This window comes from Onthophagus taurus, chromosome 11, assembly GCF_036711975.1.
Source record: "Onthophagus taurus isolate NC chromosome 11, IU_Otau_3.0, whole genome shotgun sequence".
NCBI lineage: Eukaryota > Metazoa > Arthropoda > Insecta > Coleoptera > Scarabaeidae > Onthophagus > Onthophagus taurus.
In genome coordinates this window covers 15,313,120-15,332,529 of record NC_091976.1, presented here as the reverse complement: position 1 = coordinate 15,332,529, position 19,410 = coordinate 15,313,120, and the positions used below count along the sequence as shown (strand labels likewise).

The 19,410-nt window shown below is 33.3% G+C and overlaps 1 protein-coding gene across 2 annotated transcripts in view; it reads right to left on the bottom strand.

Moving 5' to 3' along the window:
- Positions 1–7,978: 7,978 nt before the first annotated feature.
- The window catches only part of LOC111416197 (sprouty signaling antagonist), a 94,877-nt gene continuing 83,445 nt past the window's right edge, over positions 7,979–19,410 (bottom strand). Inside the window, exons 1-2 of one of the 2 annotated variants that reach the window (XM_023048165.2) lie at positions 17,506–17,764; positions 7,979–12,915 (exon numbers count right to left, since the gene is read on the bottom strand). In XM_023048165.2, coding sequence (XP_022903933.1) covers positions 11,917–12,855 — 939 coding nt within the window. In that variant the 5' untranslated portion in view covers positions 12,856–12,915; positions 17,506–17,764 and the 3' untranslated portion in view covers positions 7,979–11,916. Of the gene's footprint in view, positions 12,916–17,505; positions 17,765–19,410 lie in introns of those variants that run through there. The other variant, XM_023048164.2, reaches the window with a different exon arrangement.

The following is a 19,410-nucleotide window of genomic DNA, read 5'->3' as shown; positions in this document are numbered from 1 at the left end:
GAGGATTAAGTTTTAAAAATTCGTATAAAATCCACTTCTTGGAATATGAGTATGAAAATATCCCAAAGTGTTAATAAGAGTGTCCTCTTTCCAACGAACCAACACGTTTTGAAAAATAACTTTTAGTTTTTGAAAAAACAATATTTGAAGTTTTGATAACATTTTCGATGTTGCAATTTTCATCGATAACTTTCAAAATTCGCTATACAATTAATTTCTTGAAGAATCCTTGTGGAAATATCACCAATTATTAATAAAAATATCCTCTTTTTAATGCAAAAAGCCGTTTTGAAAAACCACTTTTAGTTCTTGAGAAATAAGTTTTTGAAATAATCGACAATTTTTTCGAATTTTGCAATTTTCGAGGATTAAGTTTTAAAAATTCGTATAAAATCCACTTCTTGGAATATGAGTATGAAAATTTCCCAAAGTATTAATAAGAGTGTCCTCTTTAAAATGAATCAACACGTTTTGAAAAATAACTTTTAGTTTTTGAAAAAACAATATTTGAAGTTTTGATAAAATTTTCGATGTTGCAATTTTCATCAACAATTTTCAAAATTCGCTATACAATTAATTTCTTGAAGGATCCTTGTGGAAATATCACCAATTATTAATAAAAATATGCTCTTTTTAATGCAAAAAGCCGTTTTGAAAAACCACTTTTAGTTCTTGAGAAATAAATTTTTGAAATAATCGACAATTTTTTTCGAGGATTAAGTTTTAAAAATTCGTATAAAATCCACTTCTTGGAATATGAGTATGAAAATTTCCCAAAGTATTAATAAGAGTGTCCTCTTTAAAATGAATCAACACGTTTTGAAAAATAACTTTTAGTTTTTGAGAAAACAAGATTTAAAGTTTTGATAAAATGTTGCAATTTTCAAAATTCGCTATAAGATTCATTTCTTGAAGGATCCTTGTGGAAATATCGCCAATTATTAATTAAAGTATCCTCTTTTTAGAGTTGCTTCGTTAGTTAAATCAGCATCAAAAAAGTTCATTTTGTATCTTGGATCGAAATAAGTTGACATATCTTATCAGCTTTCTTATTAATTTCATTTTTATTCAAATATCGCAATTATGTGGCAATGTAGGGTATCACTTCAGAAATGTACCAGAAATTATAACCATAATTCCCGGAAAACCCGATATCCGGCCTAAGGGGATGCCGAATATCCGGATCCCGGTTTTCGCAAAATCACTATCCATTCCATCACTATTACTAATCAAATATTAATACGAATGAAGCTTCTTATATCAGATATCCAATAGTATTTAGCTATGAGCGGGATAAATCTGGTGGTAAAGGTTAACAATTTATAGTTTCTAAACAACATAGATGTCAACACAATGGTGACATAAATTATTAGTGATATTAAAACATAAAAGAATTATTTGGGATTTGTTAAAAATGTTTTTCTTATTGTATTAAAGTTATTTTGAAAGATATTTAAAAAATGCTTGGTCGTTTCATTCAATTCTCCGAACAGGAAGCGGTCGTTTCCGACAGGAAGTCTCTAAAAGCGGATTCTCGAACGTTTCTTGAATGAGGGCCCCCCAACTCAACTACGCGAGGAGAACGCGCACCGTACGTAACACGCATTCTCCGTTCGTTCATTCACTACTTAGCCCGTTCAACATTCTCGCCAATTCATCCATAGACGCCCGTATAATAAAAACATACCCCCTACTTAATCATTGAGGATTTCTCGTTGAATAAAATTTAATTAATTCGAAAACTGAATGAAACCACAAAAATGATTAATTTATTAAGAGGTTCTTTTGAAATTGTTGGCGTAGAAAGAGTGGTTAAAGTTGAAGAAGAAGAAATAAGAAGGTGATGAGGGGAGGTAAGAGGGGGACCGGAAACGCCATTTATACCAAGCGCAGAGCGGCAGGATGACTTCCATCTGGTAACATCCTGCGTATTTCGCCTCGAAGGAATTTTCGACCGACAAAAAAGAACCGACTAATCGGTCGTCTTTGTCTCTTCGGCGTCGTCGTCTCTTCTCTTTTTCTTTTCGACGACGTCCGTCGTCGTCATCTTTCTGTTCTGCGTGCAAACGAGAGACGGAGAAAGACGGAGAAGAGCTTATTTCCCTTTTTTAATACGGCTCATCTTCTGATGGTCGTGTCCTTCTTACCTGACAACTTCCTTTTCAATCCAGTTTCTTAAAAATTACCATTGCTTTTTAAAAATTAATACTTACCATAAAATCGTTTCATAATAAAATAAATTTTTTAGTATTTAACCTTATTTCTTGTTATTACAGTAATTTTATGGTTCATTTAATTAAAATAATTGAGTTATTTTATACTTCAATTTATTTAATTAAATAAAAATATCTTCAAATTGGATTTGGTTTTTCGTAATTTAACTTTTCCCAATAAATTTAATACGTTAATTTATCGTTTCAATCCATCAGCTTCTTATCTGTCAAGATATGAAGCTAATATTTATATATTCTATGTCCTAACGTCTATCGTACGATTTCGCCTCGATCTTGGATTATAATTTGATGTATTATTGGTAACAAATTACTATTATTACTATGTATATTATAAATACCATTAGCTATCTTCTCGATGATGGCCTTACATAGTTATCTTTTGCACATAGTTTGCCTACGGTATCTACATCAACCTTTAATCTATGATAATCTATGATCATATCAGGTTTTCCGGTGTCAATATCTATGCATCAGTGTTGCGCATGGAAAAGGTTAATAACATTGTTTTAATACAAAGATTTGTAAAAATTAAGTCTTTTTCCTTAGGAAATCTCTGGCGATATTTGTTTTTTAGTATCGAGGAAAGTAAGCTTATGATCTGTACGAAGTTTTTCAGCAATTTTAATGTTTATAAACTACTTATCAGCAGTAACAATCTAGGGATAAGTTTTCAGGTCATACTTGTGTAGTTTGGAGCAAATATATTATCGAAATGTTCAATTTCCACATTCCCTCATCTTCAATTTTGTATCTAAATTTGTATTTATCTCAATTTTGTATCTAGTGTCTAACACAACAAATGAAGAGATTAGATGCAAGACACTAGACAGTGGAGTGAATTTTCCGTATCCTTAACCACCATAAAAACAGTACGTGCAGATTATTGATATACAAGTATTAAGCAGGCCAAATTCAATGCTACAAAAATAAAGAATCACTTTTTTTTTTAAACTTGACAGTGTTATACCTACCCTTTATCGTTTAACTCTATAACCCAGATAAAGGTCAGAGACCAGTTGCGGTCTACGTTTCAGCTAATCAATAAAACCAATGACACCTTTAGTGTGGGAGTGTATTTGGAAGCTTTAAAATTGGCTCTCGTTATTCCTATTATTTAGAAAAGTTCCACGAATTTTCAGTAATCTCAACTATATGAGTGCTCTATTTATTTATTACTTTGTGTATTGCACCTGTAAAATGGTGTTTTCTGCTGTAGGCAAACTAATTTCCGCGAAAATATATCCACATGTAATGCCAAAGTAGATTTCGAGAATATATACTTACAGACTTTTGAGAAGGATGGTACAATTCGTTCTCGACTAATATTATCTTTAACTCGATCCTTCTAAAGAAGTGGCCAAATTCTTACATACTCGGCTTGATCAACGAATAATTAATTGAATCTTACTTAACGACTTTGTCAACGAATTACTATATAATTAGAATAATCAATACCATTGGGGTAAATAAAGCAGTTCAGTATACTATGCACTTATGTATTCCTCGGGTTTTTATTCAACTTTGTTCTGGATTTGTATTCGTTCTGGGTAAAGAGTTTAGAAAAGCGTCTGTCGTTCTGAATTTGGAAACATTACTTCTTAATCTTATTCCATCAAAATCCCATACTTTAATTTGCAGCTAGCGATATAACTGCAGTCGCAATTTATTGATATCCACTCAAATTAGCAAAGTATTTTATCATACAATTCAAAGATTTTTCTTCTTTATTGCTACTGTAAACTTGCTCAACACTCGTTTAATTTAAAGTTTTATACCAAACATTAACTCGACAATAATGACATCGAGATATTGTTGAGATATGATATTTCGAGACAATATACTTGGTCTTCTTTCAACGAAAGTCTAGCTTACTCTGATAGTTTTGAATAATATTCATTCATAATTTATTCTTTTCTTAGTCTTCAGCCGATGCTTTAATATGTCTCATTTTTGCGATTCAAATTAAAATTATATTTAAATATTTATCTTTATAATGTTTCTTTTGCAATGAAGCTCGTATAACTTAAAAATTTTCTTTAGAACTTTTCGGATTTTCTGTTTGATCAGAAGTTTTGGTCAGGATAAATCCAGGTTTCTCAATAATCCAATTATAAAAATACCAAAATTTCTTATATATATATTAATTCTAAATTTTCAAGACATTTCCTAGATTTTAAGCGTTTCTTAGAACGTGTTCTTTACAGCAACTGTTACTTCTTTTAAATCTTTGTTTTAGATTTTAGAGAAGTCTCTGAAACTATCTTCGTAATAAGATAGCTAACAAAGATAACAAACTATTTTGTTTATCAATGTACTATAAGTTCCAAAAGTTTTCAAAGGTTTATTCCCCGTTGTCTTGTATATGAATTTTTCGACATCGGTAATCTTTATTTCATTTTGTAACTGTAACAGAGTATCCTAGATGGGCTAGTCCAACTTGCTTTGCTACGCCCACTGTTCGAGCTTTCTGACCTAAACCAAGATCGACACTGAAGTAATTACAGCTCTTTTATAAGGTAACTTACTAAAAGTGGCTGCTCAGCATAAACAACCTCAATGTGCGTGTATTTACTCAAGGGTAGGGGATTGGTGAATTTGGAGACAACCTGATTGAAATCCCCAAACTGTAGTTGGAACTACTTATAATGGAAACTTGTTGAACAGCCTTTATATAAAGCAGCTGCGAACGGAGTAAAATTTAAATCGATTCTTGCAGATATGCCGAACAGATATTATTTCAGTTTATGCAAACTCAGTACGAGCAGATTTAGTTTGCACTCTGTTCGCCGCATCCAAGTCACGAAGCAAATCTTTGCGGCATCACTTTTGGCCAATCACAACTTTTGATCAATCACAACTTTTGATCAATCTATTAAAAGGAGAAGAATAAGAATTGGAGCACAACTCGATGGAATGAATCACAGTTCCAAAAGAAAACATATTCGACGACTTTTTTGTAGAGTTAAAACATTGAGATACAAATAGGATTTAATAAATTATAACATGACCAATCACAAGGCTAAAAAAAATCTTGAGGAGGTTGTGTGAAGGAGTGACAGACACACCGAGCAGTGTAAGAATCCGCAAGAATCGCGCTATAGATTGCAGCTTCTAATATTTACCCACTTACATAAAATTTGAATGATGGGGAATAATGTTACCAAGATGGGCTTTTAACGTACTACGAAGTCTCTAACTATATTGGTACGTATCCAGAGAGGTTATGAGTTATTGAAGTATTGACCGGGTGGTTGTTGCGTTCAAAGTTCTCAAATGTAATATTATTATGTAATATGAAAACCGTAATATTAACTATTTTAATAGCGCTTTGCAAGTATTCCGTTACTGAAAATATATACGAACTGAATTGATTGAGCTTACTAATACTTAATGCTACTGAGAGTCCTCTAGAAGGCAAAACTATCTTTGTACACTTATCGAAGCCTCTGTAGTAGAAATTGGGGTGTAAACTTTAGAGGACGACTATACTGGGTTTATGTGACTGTGATTAAAGCGATGATTATCAATAACCTTTCACTCACCCTATATGTTGTTGAATAGACAATTCCTAATACAATACGTACTAGCTTATTTATTCCCTCCGCATTTGCACATAGAGAAATTGCATGTGATGGTTATGAAGCTACAAGCTATGTTCCTCTGGTGGAATGTCGGGTAAACTGAGAGCTTTATTTAGGCTGATCCGATTCTGTCGATGACATTTGATTTGATGCTGTAAATTAAGAGCAAAGACTCCTTAGAACAGAAACGTGTCTGTCTACATACAATTCAAAAACACCACAGGTCGAGATACGTGCTGTCTGAGCAAGTACTGCACTGTCTTTCAGGAGAAAGTATTTGCCATTGACAAGAGTGCTAAGATTATTTAAGAAAACAGCGTAAGGAATAACTATATACGATTTTTCACCGTCTTCTAAGCCGCACTCCGGGCTCAGACTGTCAATAGAATGATTATGGTTGACTATTGACAACACAAGAAGACCAGCTCAAGAGGTGGAAAGAATACTTCTTCAAGGTTTTAAACACAGGCCAAGAAGGGGAGAGAGCAATCCAAGGAAATGGAGCAGTCAGTCATGCTGGTATTAGCATAAAGGCATCAACAAAATAAATATAAAACAACCCTCAAGAAGATCAGTAATGGAAATGCAACAGGTGTATACAACATTGCACCTGAAGTACTAAAACGAGACATTGAGACTACTGTTGGATTATTACACCCGTTACTTGAGAAGATATGAACAGAAGAAAAGTTGAAAGGAGACTGGAAACGTGGATTAATAGTAAAACTACCTAAGAAAGAGGACATCACTAATCGTAAAAACAGGAGAGGCATCACTCTTTTGTCATTGACAAGCAACAAAGTTGTGTTGATCTTATTAACAAACTCCGCATAATTATTGAGTAAAGCGCAGAATGGCAGAGTACAATCTACTTGATTTTCATCGACTTTGAGAAGGTCTTTGAACAGAATTCATTAAACAGAAGAATCATGTGGGCCACATGATGTGGCATACTCTGAAAGATTATGGGTCACTCTCAAAATCATTAGTGTCATCAGGGAGATGTATGTAGGGTAAGAGTGTCATCTGGTGCATAATGGAAAACTTACCGATTCTCTCCAGGCAAATTCTGGGGTGAGACAAGGGTGTATTCTGTCACCCTTACTGCTCCTCCTGGTATATCATAGAGTGATGAGAAAGGTTACAGAACGAAGGAGAAATGGTATTCAGTGAGAGAACAAGCCAACAATCCATTAGTGACCAAACAAGGAGTAGAAATGGCGTTGGATTGGCCACACGCTAAGGAAGCCTCATGGACCAGTTGCGATGACAGTGCTTGACTGGAACCCCCAAGGACCACGAAGACTGAGTGTCAACGAAAGACATATGTAGAAGAAAACTGTTGAGGAAGAAGTAATGAGAGCGGGGAAAACGTGGAGAGAAGTGAAATTCCTCGCTGTCAATCGGATCAAATGGAATGCAAATACTGCTGCCCTATGCTTCACCAGGAGCGACAGGAAATAAGTCAAAAATATTTTATGAGCATTTTTATGCCACTCCTTTTAATCACAATTGATTCTCGATGCTAGTGGCGCAAATTAAATCCTTTTGGAATTTGAAAGGTTATTAACTGGGCAAGATAACCGATCAAATAATCGATTTTGAAGTTTCGTTTGAAACTGTAATTTGTGTTGTCCTGGTGACATAGCTTTAATAAATTCTTATATCACTTAATAACGCAATCCTTCTCTTTTTTAATTTTTCTGCCTACAACCTTAGCTCTGAACTCAAAGAAGATTCGTTTGGCAACAAAAAGAAAGTCCAAGATGGGAGGATCACTAAATGATTTTAAACAATTATCACCTCTAACAAACAGCAACCGAAATATTTTCTCTGATAATCGATAAACTCAAAAAAATTGATATCTTGATTGTACTAAACATTATCGCTGAGTCTATGTGATTTTTTAAATACTGGCTAAATCACACAATAGTTCAAAAATCTTTTACAAAATAATATTTTTATGATTACAAGCTCTATATCTTGCTTATTATTACTAAAACTATTATTATTATTGTTATTGAGCTGGTTTCTCATCTTCAAAAGTTGTATTAAATTATTTCTTTTTGTTTTTATTATTAATTCTTTCGAACTTTTTGAGTAGATTTTTTTTTGGAAATTAATAAAAAAGGAAAAGTGGTAACAATGAATATAATACAAAAATAGTGAAGATTTTTGTTTTTTATTTTTTTAAATATTTATTTGTGAAAATCGTGATTTCCGATATACATATTATGCAATATATTAAATTTATTAGTTGTATTTCGTTTATTTTTTTTTAATTTTTTAATCGCATTTATTTTTAAATTTAATTTACAATGGGCGTTGTTTGGGTTTTTTTGCATCTAACATGGAAAATTTTGAAGACGTTTCTTGAAACGTACCAAGGCAGGGAGTTTTTTTGGAAATAACCTTGATACGTTTCATATTATTTTCTTTTCTATTTTTAAATAAAAACGATTTCATATCTCTGATTTTTTTTTTAGTTGTTGCACTTGGAAGGTATCTTCGCGTTTTTTTATACAAAAAAATATTTCTTAAGATGCGTTTATAGTAAAGGAGAAGGAAAATTTTTGATTTACATTAATATTACATTAATTTTTATTTAGATTTGATAATAACAATCGACTAGAGTTTTTAATTTATTTTAATAGTTTATATTTAATTTTTTTAAATTTTTTTTGAGAATGAAACGAAAATTTTGCATCGAAACTCCATCAATATAAATGCACCTTTTTACATAAAATATGTATATAATTTTTAATCGTATATACAAAAAAAGAAAACACTTTCAGACTTTCTTGTTACTTATACATTATATATATATACGTATATATATATTCTTTACTTTTACAAAATGTTCACTTTTTTACCTTTTGACTTAAATACTATAATTTTAATATTTTGTAAATCAAACTTGATTTTTGGTTTAATTCGTTTGAAAAAAGAAGTGTATTAACGTTTCGTTTTTTGCCTCCAGACAAACTATTAATGTATCTAACAGACGTGACTTGTTTTCTTGTTACGTAATGTAATTGTAGAAAGTTGTATCTGTTGGCCAAATAATAAAATTTCGTAAGGAAATTTTACTTATAAGCTTAATATTTTATCAATAATTACATAATTATAAATTTTTTAACAACAATAAATGAAGAAACAATAAATTTATTTTAAGGTTTCGATATTTTTGATGTTCGATTTATCAAGTTTTAAAAACACGTATTTTTCTTTCACTTTCTGGAGGTCAACTTATTTATAATTCATTTCATTGTTTATACATGATGTTAGAGAAAATTAGTATATCCCTGACCCCTCTCAGAGAACGACTATTGAGTTATAACAGATTGAGAAAAATATTTTTCAGTTTAAATCTATTAATGAATTAAATGAGCAATAAATATTTTAAAAGGAAGCAGGTAAAATTAGATCTGTTTGAAAATGAATGATTAAAACTATAATAACAGAAATGATTGATTAAAATTATTCTCTCAATTTCAAATAAATCTGTTTTCAACTACTCTAAGTAGTTGAGTTAAATCTAGATAGACTCCCAAGGTTAATATCTCCATTGGAATCTAAAAAAAGCAAATTAGTTCGAAATTGTTTACAAACTAGGAGTTCAATCTAATATTCAAAACTTTATTCTTTGTTGAAAATGCAGGTCAATTTTATTTCGTTTCAAAAATTTTGAAGAATGTTCATCAATTTTATTATTGCTGTCATCAACCTTGAAAGAAAATTGAGGTTTAACACTACAATACTTATTGAGTATATCTGAAACTTCTTTCAAGGTATACTTTAATGTTTAAATAGCCTGATGATGGGTGGATAACCCGAAACCGGTTTTGAGAGTACATTTGTAGTTGCTAAAAATTAGCCTCATCGTGAAACATCTCATTTTATGATAAACATAGTCGTTAGAGAAGTGCCATAAACTGGAATAAACTGGGAAAGATCTTCACAGATGCCCAAAAATGAAACGAATCTTCATTCGATATTTATGTTCCGCAGATGGCGTTTGTCGTGATACTTGAAATTAACACAACTGTTACATATTATGCACATAAACCCTTCTCATTACATAGAGATATTAGGTTGGGTAGGATTGTTTGTTGGGTGGAAAGCTGGAGCTAAAGCTGGAATCATCTCATATAAGAGCTGTTGCAGAAATTTTAAGGCATGCACAAAGTAATTGGAAATCCGATAACAGCAACAAAGTTATTTCTGATTTTTTGCGATGAAAGGCAATTTAACTGCAAAACATCTTTTCAAAAATATTATCGGCATCATTGATTCATGTTTCTTTTAGACTATCTTAGGTTCAATGATAAAGCTACAAGAGTTGAAAGATTTCGAAATGATGCTTTAGTACCAATTCGAGAATTGGAATTTGTTTATTTTGGAAAATCTGGAGCCTTTCTCTCTAGATCTTTGAAATTCGGAGTGTAACTTATTAAGACAGAAATTGACAGCAGAATTGTTGCAGAATTTGCTTTGATAACGAAATCAATTTATGCTTAAATATAAAAAAGTTAGAGTATTGTCAAAATGGACAAAAATTCTGTGGTGGCAAAGAAAGCAATCTTTATTCATTGCTGCAGTAATAAAAAAAAGCCTTTGTTGATTGTTATTACTTGATGACTACAAAGAGAAAACCTGATTTTGAAACATTAGATTTAAAATGTAATTTTTGCCAGGCCAAGGTAATGGAAAGCAAATGATGAGAAAGAAACCTATCATTATTGATTGCTGGAGTAGTATAAAGGCTTATGTTGTTAATATTTCCAAAATAAAGAAAGGCAAATGACAACAACGTATTGAATAACCTGCTGACGTTCAATTTGCGATGTACTCTCGCGTCTAGGAGCACAAAGGTGTGATGGAAAATGTTCAAACATGATGGGACTTCATTAATTTGCTAAATTATAGCAAGATTTATCAAAACCAAAATATCCTTCTGGAAACTGTTAAAGAATTTAGTGCCCACATTATTATAGTTCCTGAAGAATTATCTTTTAATCTGCTTGATATTCCATGTGGATTTGATGTGATGCGTGTTAAACTAGTGGCATGATGATTTTCTGTGTTTATGTTCTTTTTGTATACATTTTTCTTGCATTTTTTTCAATAATGATCATCACTCTTAGTGAAAAGTTCTTAATAAAAATTTATGGCAATCAAATTATACAACATATAGTTATTTAAAAAAAATTAAATCAAGATCTTTTTGCTACTTTTGAATGTGAATGTGAATACTTATGTATATATAAATTAACCTTATTTCCAACAAAGAATCATATGCTCTATTTTTCTATAAAGTTCATTTCCATCAAATTGCACTAAACCTCTATGTTTAAATAGTTCTATCTTGATTACTAAACTACTTGAGTAAAGTTAACTTGACAGATCGCTAACAGTGGCTTAACCGATCAATGTTAAAGCTCGATTAACTTGATAAACGATAACTATATGATTGAGTGCTTCCCTTATTTATTACTCTACTAGTGTCCCAGGATGTTGAATCAAAATAATTATCACAAACTTGTTTTATAATGAAATTTGATACTAAAACTTGTACATTTTTCAAAAAATACATTTTCTCTATCATCATGTATAAACATAACAAAGTTGTTTATAACGTTTTAAAAAACTTCATTCTTTATTCTTATTTAAATTGTTGAAATAAAAGTAGATAAGTCAAAAGGAAAATTCTGGTACTGAGGACTAGATAATACTGCAGGGCTTCCGTCGCAGCCGACCGATTAAATAAAAATAACACAGCGTCCTTCACCGTTCCTTCGGCGTCGCGACGAATCGCAGCCCACTAAACCGCGGAATATACACATCGTCTCCTTTACACTCTTTCGTCTTTAAAATCGTCGAAGTCATCGTTTTAAACGTTGTTGTCGTCGTCGTCGTCGTAGTCCTATTTACAAAGTCTCGGGGGAAATAAATAGCGAAACAAAAAAAAATAATAAAAACGTTGGTGTCGGTGGTAATTATAAAATAATAAAATAAAATAATAATAATAATAACGTTATTGGGGGGCGGGGGATTGTTCTTGTTGTTGTAATAGTAGTAGATTTGGTGGTAGCGGTTTTTTAAAAGTCCGGGCTGCTATCGAGCAGTCGCTTTTCCGGTGTGTTAAGGGGTGGCCTGCACCTGCACCCTTGCTTCGTGTACCTTGAGTAGCAGTTTTCCACCGCGCTTTTACACCCTTGTAATGGCCAGTAAAGCCATAGACACGGTAAGACGACCGAAAGCACCGCCAAACAGCCCCATCTTGCCGCCCTTCTTTCAGGGCCGCAACCGCACGGATCGTCCGCGCACGTTGAATCTCCTCCACTGTCCGAATCCGAACAGTGATAATAAACACCCTTAACGCAACATAAGCACGACGCGTAGTCGACTGCTGCGTCCGCGGAACACAAACAGTGATTGTTGCACAACCAGCAAATCGGTAAACGGGGTGGTTGTTGGCAATCGAAACACCTGCACCTTCCGCACTCATCGCACATAATCGAACGTCGCGACGCGCATACCGGCTGTTGTTGTTGCTGCTGCTGATGTTGCTGAAGATGAAGTTCCGACTGCCCAACGACTTCTTTCCTAAAAGACCTCGTCGGTTGTTTTGAAATCGTTGGCACCGGCGGCGGAGGTGGCCTCCTTGATGTCGCGTCCGATAGATGCAAATGGGGCGGACGTCTCGAATTGTTATTCTGCTGCTGGATCTGATGATTTTGATGGAGCTGGTGGTGGTGGAAATTTTGATTGGTTTGATGTTGGTGGTGTGTTGCCGGTAAGAACGGTAAAGGGTTGTCGACATATTCGTTTCCCTTTCGATCAGATTCTGGTCGAGGCGTTTGCAGGGTGACTACGGTCGTCGTCGGCCCTCCTCCAACTTGATTGGGGCGCTGTTGCTGTTGGAACGGGGCCAAGGGGGTCGTCGTCGTCGTCGTCGCGGGCGTCGCGACGCTCACGGCCGGCGCCCGCGCGCGATGAGCGCGTGGCAACGTCTCTGGCCCTCCATGGTGTGCCATGTGGCCGTAACTCTAACGGCCGAACCAGGGTTGTTCACCGAGGTCCGTCATCGTCGCCACCTAAAAACAAACAAATTATTAATAACAAAATAACACAAAGAATAAAAAGTTATGCAACAAATATTTAACTGTACCCAGAAGAATAACATCAAAAATTACTGAGCAAAAAGAAGAAATCAACGAGAAAGATTAATTTTGATTGTGCAATGTGGCCACAACCACATCTTTGTATTGAATAAGTAAATACAATAAATGAGATGCATAAAAAATTGTATGTCAGTTTATGCTAATCAACACTTTCTAAGCGGTATGTGTCATAAATCTGCTATTACATATTGCTTATCACCATTTAAACAATAATGTTAGTTACAACAACTATATTGTTGTATAATGCCAGATGTTGGTAATGTTCAGGAAGACAATGTTGATAATGAGCAAGACAACTGCCTTGAAAGTAGTACTATTCGTTTAAAATGGTTCGATAAGGATTAGGTCTGATACACTTATGACTACAAGAACTTTTGTTTAAAGCAAACATTTTGCCATTTTACACGATATGTCACGAAGATCGACGAAAATCCGAATAGGGAACATGTAAACGGGCAGATTGAGAGAGTGCAAGAAAATTTTAAGGTGAATAGAAAGCGTACCAATAGCTAAAAAATTAAGAAGTGGGCATAAAGATTAAATCAGTCAAGAAAAAGTACATCCACAATCAATTGGGATCCGAGTCGGCATTGGAGTATGGATGAGAAGGCAAGGACTCGAAAACAGGAATACAAATAGAGCCACTGGCCCAAAAAAAAATAAACCATTCGTAGTAATAACATTTCCTTAGACGCTGCCTAGCCAAAATGATCACCTTTTAATCCTCTACACCGTTGAACAAGATTTTTAAATCTACATCCAACAATTAAAGCGACATAACTGCAAACAAATTTCAAAGTACTACAATATTGGTTTAAAGTTTGAGCAAATGCCTATTATAATACGGCATAATGATAGTTTTTTTGTTTCCTGAAAAATCAAATAAATATCGCTTACGCCGTTTTGGCTTGGCAGCGACGATATACAAGCATTGATAAATAATACAATATGAAGAGCAAATACCAAACTGTTCTCTTTACGGCATACAACTTGCTCCCAATTTTTCTCCCAACAAATCTTTAGCAAAGCCTGGGAACATAACACAGACAACGAGATACATGCCACACTGCATAGCGTATATGTTGAATAATTAAGAATCACTGCAGATGTACTCTAATGCGCATTCATATGGGATTCGTGGGAGAAGCGATGTTTACTCGAAAGGCTGATTATGATGTTGGAAAAAGCATTTCATTCCATTCAGGAAGTTTTTGAATACTTCGTAAGTCTTATTTAATTCCGCGCAATCTCATACTTGTTCATTTTTAAATCTAAGACTACAATCTATAATCCAACTTCATAACCGAATACTTTTATCCCAAATTATTGAAAGTCGTTTACTCAAATGAATAAGGCAAAAAAGATAAGCCACACCCAGCTAGCTAATCACGCAACAATTTAAATGTCATTGAGGGAACTTTACGAAATGGTATATTTCCCGCTTATTTTCGTATTATAGGGGGGGAAATGAAGTTTATATTGTTTATGTCAGAATAACTTATATAATAAATAGATAAATTAGAATCCTAAAATCATTACTTAATCGAATTAAAGAAATTTAATCTGCAGTTCTAGAGCTTTGAGAATCTAATATGGGTATAAATTATGTAGTTATGTAATTTTGGATAAGTCTATAAAGATCAAAAAAGTTAATTAAAAAATAATCGGTAGGATATAGGCTTGGTTGTTTTGAATGTCTAATGTATTAGTTTTAAAGGAAGAAGTCCAGCTATGATTGAATGAATCATGATTATTACTCTTTTAACAACTTTATCATGTAACTAAAAGTAGTGAAAACATTTTGATTAAAAAGAAATCTAATGCCAAGTTAAACAAAAAATTTTACTAAAAATGTAAGGTTAAGTTTAACGATATCCGGTTAGATATATTATTTATTACCATAATTTGTAATAGATAATCCAGAAAGATTAATGAAATAATCCGATCATTAAACAAACACTTTTCCTCATAGTAACTATTATTATTAGATTATACAGTGAATTTCACTTAAAATGCAATATACATAAATATATTTACAAAGAAACCAGGGCGTACCTACTTACTTTGTCCCACATAAAATGTTTCTAGTTCTAGGTCTAATGTTAGTTCTAGTGACAGTAGTAGGTAGCGCTAGTTATTATATAGGATATCATTATGATGCATATTTTTATTGAACTAAAACCAGAACTAACACAAGACCTTGAATTAGAATCATTCGGGTTTAGCCGTCTTGAGAGACGTGTGGCTAAACCCGAATGTTTCTAGTTCTATGCCCACTTTTACCACCTCTTGATAAATTTATCCGATAGATAAATTGGCGTTCTTAGCCAATGAGAGCACTTAAAACTGCTGTAACCATGGTAATTATCTCTTAGATAGTTTATCACGAGGATGGTAAAAGTGGACCTATCTCTAGTGTTAGTTTTAGTTTAATACTAGCACTATCACTAGAACTAACACAAGACCTAGAACTAGAATCATTGGGGTTTAGCTGTCTTGAGAGACGTGCGGCTAAACCCGAATGTTCCTAGTTTTTGGTCTAGTGTTAATTCTAGTGAATGTGGTAGGTATCACTAGTTAATATAAGATATCACTATGTTGAATATTTTCATTGAATTAAAGCTAGAATTAACACAAGACCTAGAACTAGAATCATTCGGGTTTAGCCGTCTTGAGAGACGTGCGGCCAAACCCGAATGTATCTACTTCTAAGTCTAGTGTTAGCTCTAGTTTAATACTAGCACTGTCACTAGAACTAACACAAGACCTAGAACTAGAATCATTCGGATTTAGCCGTCTTGAGAGACGTACGGCTAAACCCGAATGTTTCTAGTTCTCAGGCCCACTTTTACCACCTCTTGATAAATTTATCCGATAGATAAATTGGCGGTCTTAGCCAATGAGAGCACTTAAAACTGCTGTAACCATGGTAATTATCTCTTAGATAGTTTATCAGGAGGATGGTAAAAGTGGACCTAAGTCTAGTGCTAGTTCTAATTTAATACTAGCACTAACACTAAAAGTAATATAAGACCTAGAACTAGAATCATTCGGGTTTAGCCGTCTTGAAAGACGTGCGGCTAAACCCGAATGTTTCTAGTTGTAGGTCTAGTGTTAGTTCCAGTTTTACACTAGCACTATCACTAGAAGTAACACATGACCTAGAACTAGAATCATTCGGGTTTCGCCGCACGTCTCTTAAGACGGCTAAACGAGAATGATTGCAGTTGTAGTGTTAGTTCTAGTTATAATTGTTATTCAGCGTTAGATTGTGGTATATTTTTAATGAACGAAAAGTAGAACTAATACTAAACCTAGAACCAAAAACATTCGAAAACCAGAAAAATTCCAAATCTAATCCTGCAAAACTACCCAATGCCTGTACTATTAAAGTATGTTGTATTTTATGTGGGACAGTGCAAGTGCATAGTAGTTTCGTAATTATGGTTACTGCATTCATATCTTGCGAATTATGAAATTCCCGGTGAAGATTAATGGTGTGTAGTATTAAGAACAATATTTTAGCTCTAGATCGTGAATAAAAGTTTTCCTCTTCGTCGAAAAAAGAAAATATTTATAAATGTATCCGGTATCAAAAATGAAAGATGAGAAGAAACAAAATAAAAACAAATTTTTTTCATTTCTGATAAATTAAAATAAATTCATGTTTAAATAAAAAACTACGTATTAGATTTCATATTCTTTAAAAAGAAATTGACCACACAGATAAGAAATTAAAACCACTTCCTGTTTTAAAACGTATAGAACATCAAAACCGCATGAACTCATCGTTTTTCTTTAAAACAAAAAAATAAAATAAAAAGAAATGTTAAGTGAGAAAGAAAGAGAACGGTTTCTGTTGAAATAGAATCGATTCGAAGAAGCGTGCGTGGAATCAACGTGTGGGGGTAAATGAAATGAAACGAAACGAAAAAAAAAAAAAACGGATCTGAAGAAAAAGAAATCGGTAGCTTTTTAAAATTTGGTGGGCGAAGAAATCGACTTGTCTCTCTACTACGCCTCATACATATGCAGTTCCCCCTAACACATGTTGGTGTATTGGTAGTTTTGTGGGTAGATGCGCTACCCACGCTACCTCATAGGTGTGCCTGACACCTGGCTTACCAGGAATGTATCCGGTGTGAAGAAACACCCCAGGGAATAAAAATACAAAAATAAACTGTGTTCAACTTAAAGAGAACGAATTACTCTTTCTTAAAATTAAACAATATTTCTTAAAATTCTTTAAATTATTAAATGGGTTTTTGCAAAAATATCTCAAAATATATAAAGATCAAAAAAATAAATTAATTTTTCAAAAACTTTAAGTTAAAGAACAGATAACATAAATAATTTTCAAAAAATTATTTTGCAAATTTTGATTAAACTTTAAATAAAACCAATTCCTTCAACACCAAATATTAGTTTAAAAAAAAAGGGAAAAACGAGAATAAAAGTTTTATAAAATCTCAAAATTTACAATAAAATTTCATATAAACTCACTTTTTATTACACTTTAAACAAATCCCTTTGCAAAAGCACCCAAAATCACTACACAAACCCCCATTGAAAAACCCCCGACACTTCTCCATTTAAAATTAGACCACATAAACAAAATAAAACTTTAAATAACTATTAATAATTTCCCTTTTTTTGCACTAACTCAAAAAATCCGTTCTTATTAGTTTTGTATTGAGCATTAAAAAAAAAACTAAATACACACCAAAACGGCGTCACGACGAGGTCTCGGGGCAAACTGACGCAACGAGAACGTTCGACGATGAGGAAGGGGGCCCGCGGGGTCATGAGAGGGGGGTAACGTCACCGAAAGACCGCGACCTCATCCGAACGACGACGACTTCGCTTTTTATGAATGGAAGCCGACCATTATGAATGAACCGTTTACATTCAAGGAGAATGAGTGAGAGGGAATGAGACGATGGTGGATGGGGGATGCGAGGGGGGCTATGAAGGGGGACTCCAACCAACCAATACACGCGCACTAGATTCGCGGACGCACACACACCAACGCGACGAGTTCTCTCTGTTTTCTGTGTCTCTATGTGTGTGTGTGTGTGTGTGTGTAGTTTTGCTTCCCCATTCATCTCTCATTCTAAAAACAAGGTGAAAGTTGTTTGTTGGATTTTTTTGGTTGATTGTTTATTGTTAATCTAAAAAAAATGATTCGATAAAAAATTGAATAATAAAAAAAATTGAAAAATATTTAATGTTATTTGAACGAAATTTTTAATTAAAATTAAGAGAAATTATAGCAAATATCAATTAGAATCCAGAGCCGGGTTTTAAACGTAAAGTTTTATACAGAACTTTTAAGTAATGATGCTTCACTAAGGTCCATTACTACCTAAAGTACTACTAAAGTGAGCCTTAGGACCACTTTTACCACCTCTTGATAAATTTATCCGATAGATAATTACCATGGTTACAACGGTTTTAAGCGCTCTCATTGGATAAGGCTCGTTACTACCATCTTCTGGTTATGCTATCTAAGGGATTATTACCACGGTTACGGCTATTTTACGCGGTCTGATTGGCTAGTAGATGGGTTTATCTATAAGATAAATTTAACTAAAAGATTTTAGTACTACCATAAGTAATAGAAGTACCATAAGTATAAGAAGCGAAAAGATAATAAGGAGTAGAGAATGTTGCTATCCATAGCAGATTTTGCAGGAGTGAGTGTACAATTGGCATCTTCAGTCGTTCATCATATTAGTTGTGCCATTATTGTTTACCATTACATTTTAACATACAATAATACGAGATATATATACTTTTTGATTTCCTTGCCATGTAACTGCATCACTTTTTTTGTTTTCTATTACGTTTTTATGTTTGATAACAAATTCAAGAAGATGTTCGCATTCTTCTTTGGTGAAATTGGTGGTTCGCCGCCTTTTCTCAGTCTCCATTTGCAAATTTTAATTTTAAGGTTAGAATATCGTCAAAATACCTAATAGTATACAAAAACCTAAACATGAAGAACTCAGCGGTATACAGTGTGTCCCCGGATAGGTGAAACGACTCTTATAAAATGTAAATTTTTTTCGATATTAACTGTCACCTTTTGGGGTTCAGGCCTGCTTGATTAAAGACTAATTTTGAACATATTTTCAAATTTTAAAAAACAAGTGAGTGTTGATACTGAAGCTAAAACTTCTTGTGTGTCAGGTAAAGTACCTTTTCTGTTTACAGTATGGTAAAATGTTACTAAGAAATTTTATTCAGAGTGAAAAGTTATGGCCATATGCAAATTTTCATCAGCCTACTTTGATAAAACCTATTGTTTATTATTTTCGTCAATAGTACCTTATTACGACTTTTTGTTTTGAGATTCAGATTATTAGGGAGAAATAAACAAACCGTTCTGAAAATGTTCACAAGAAA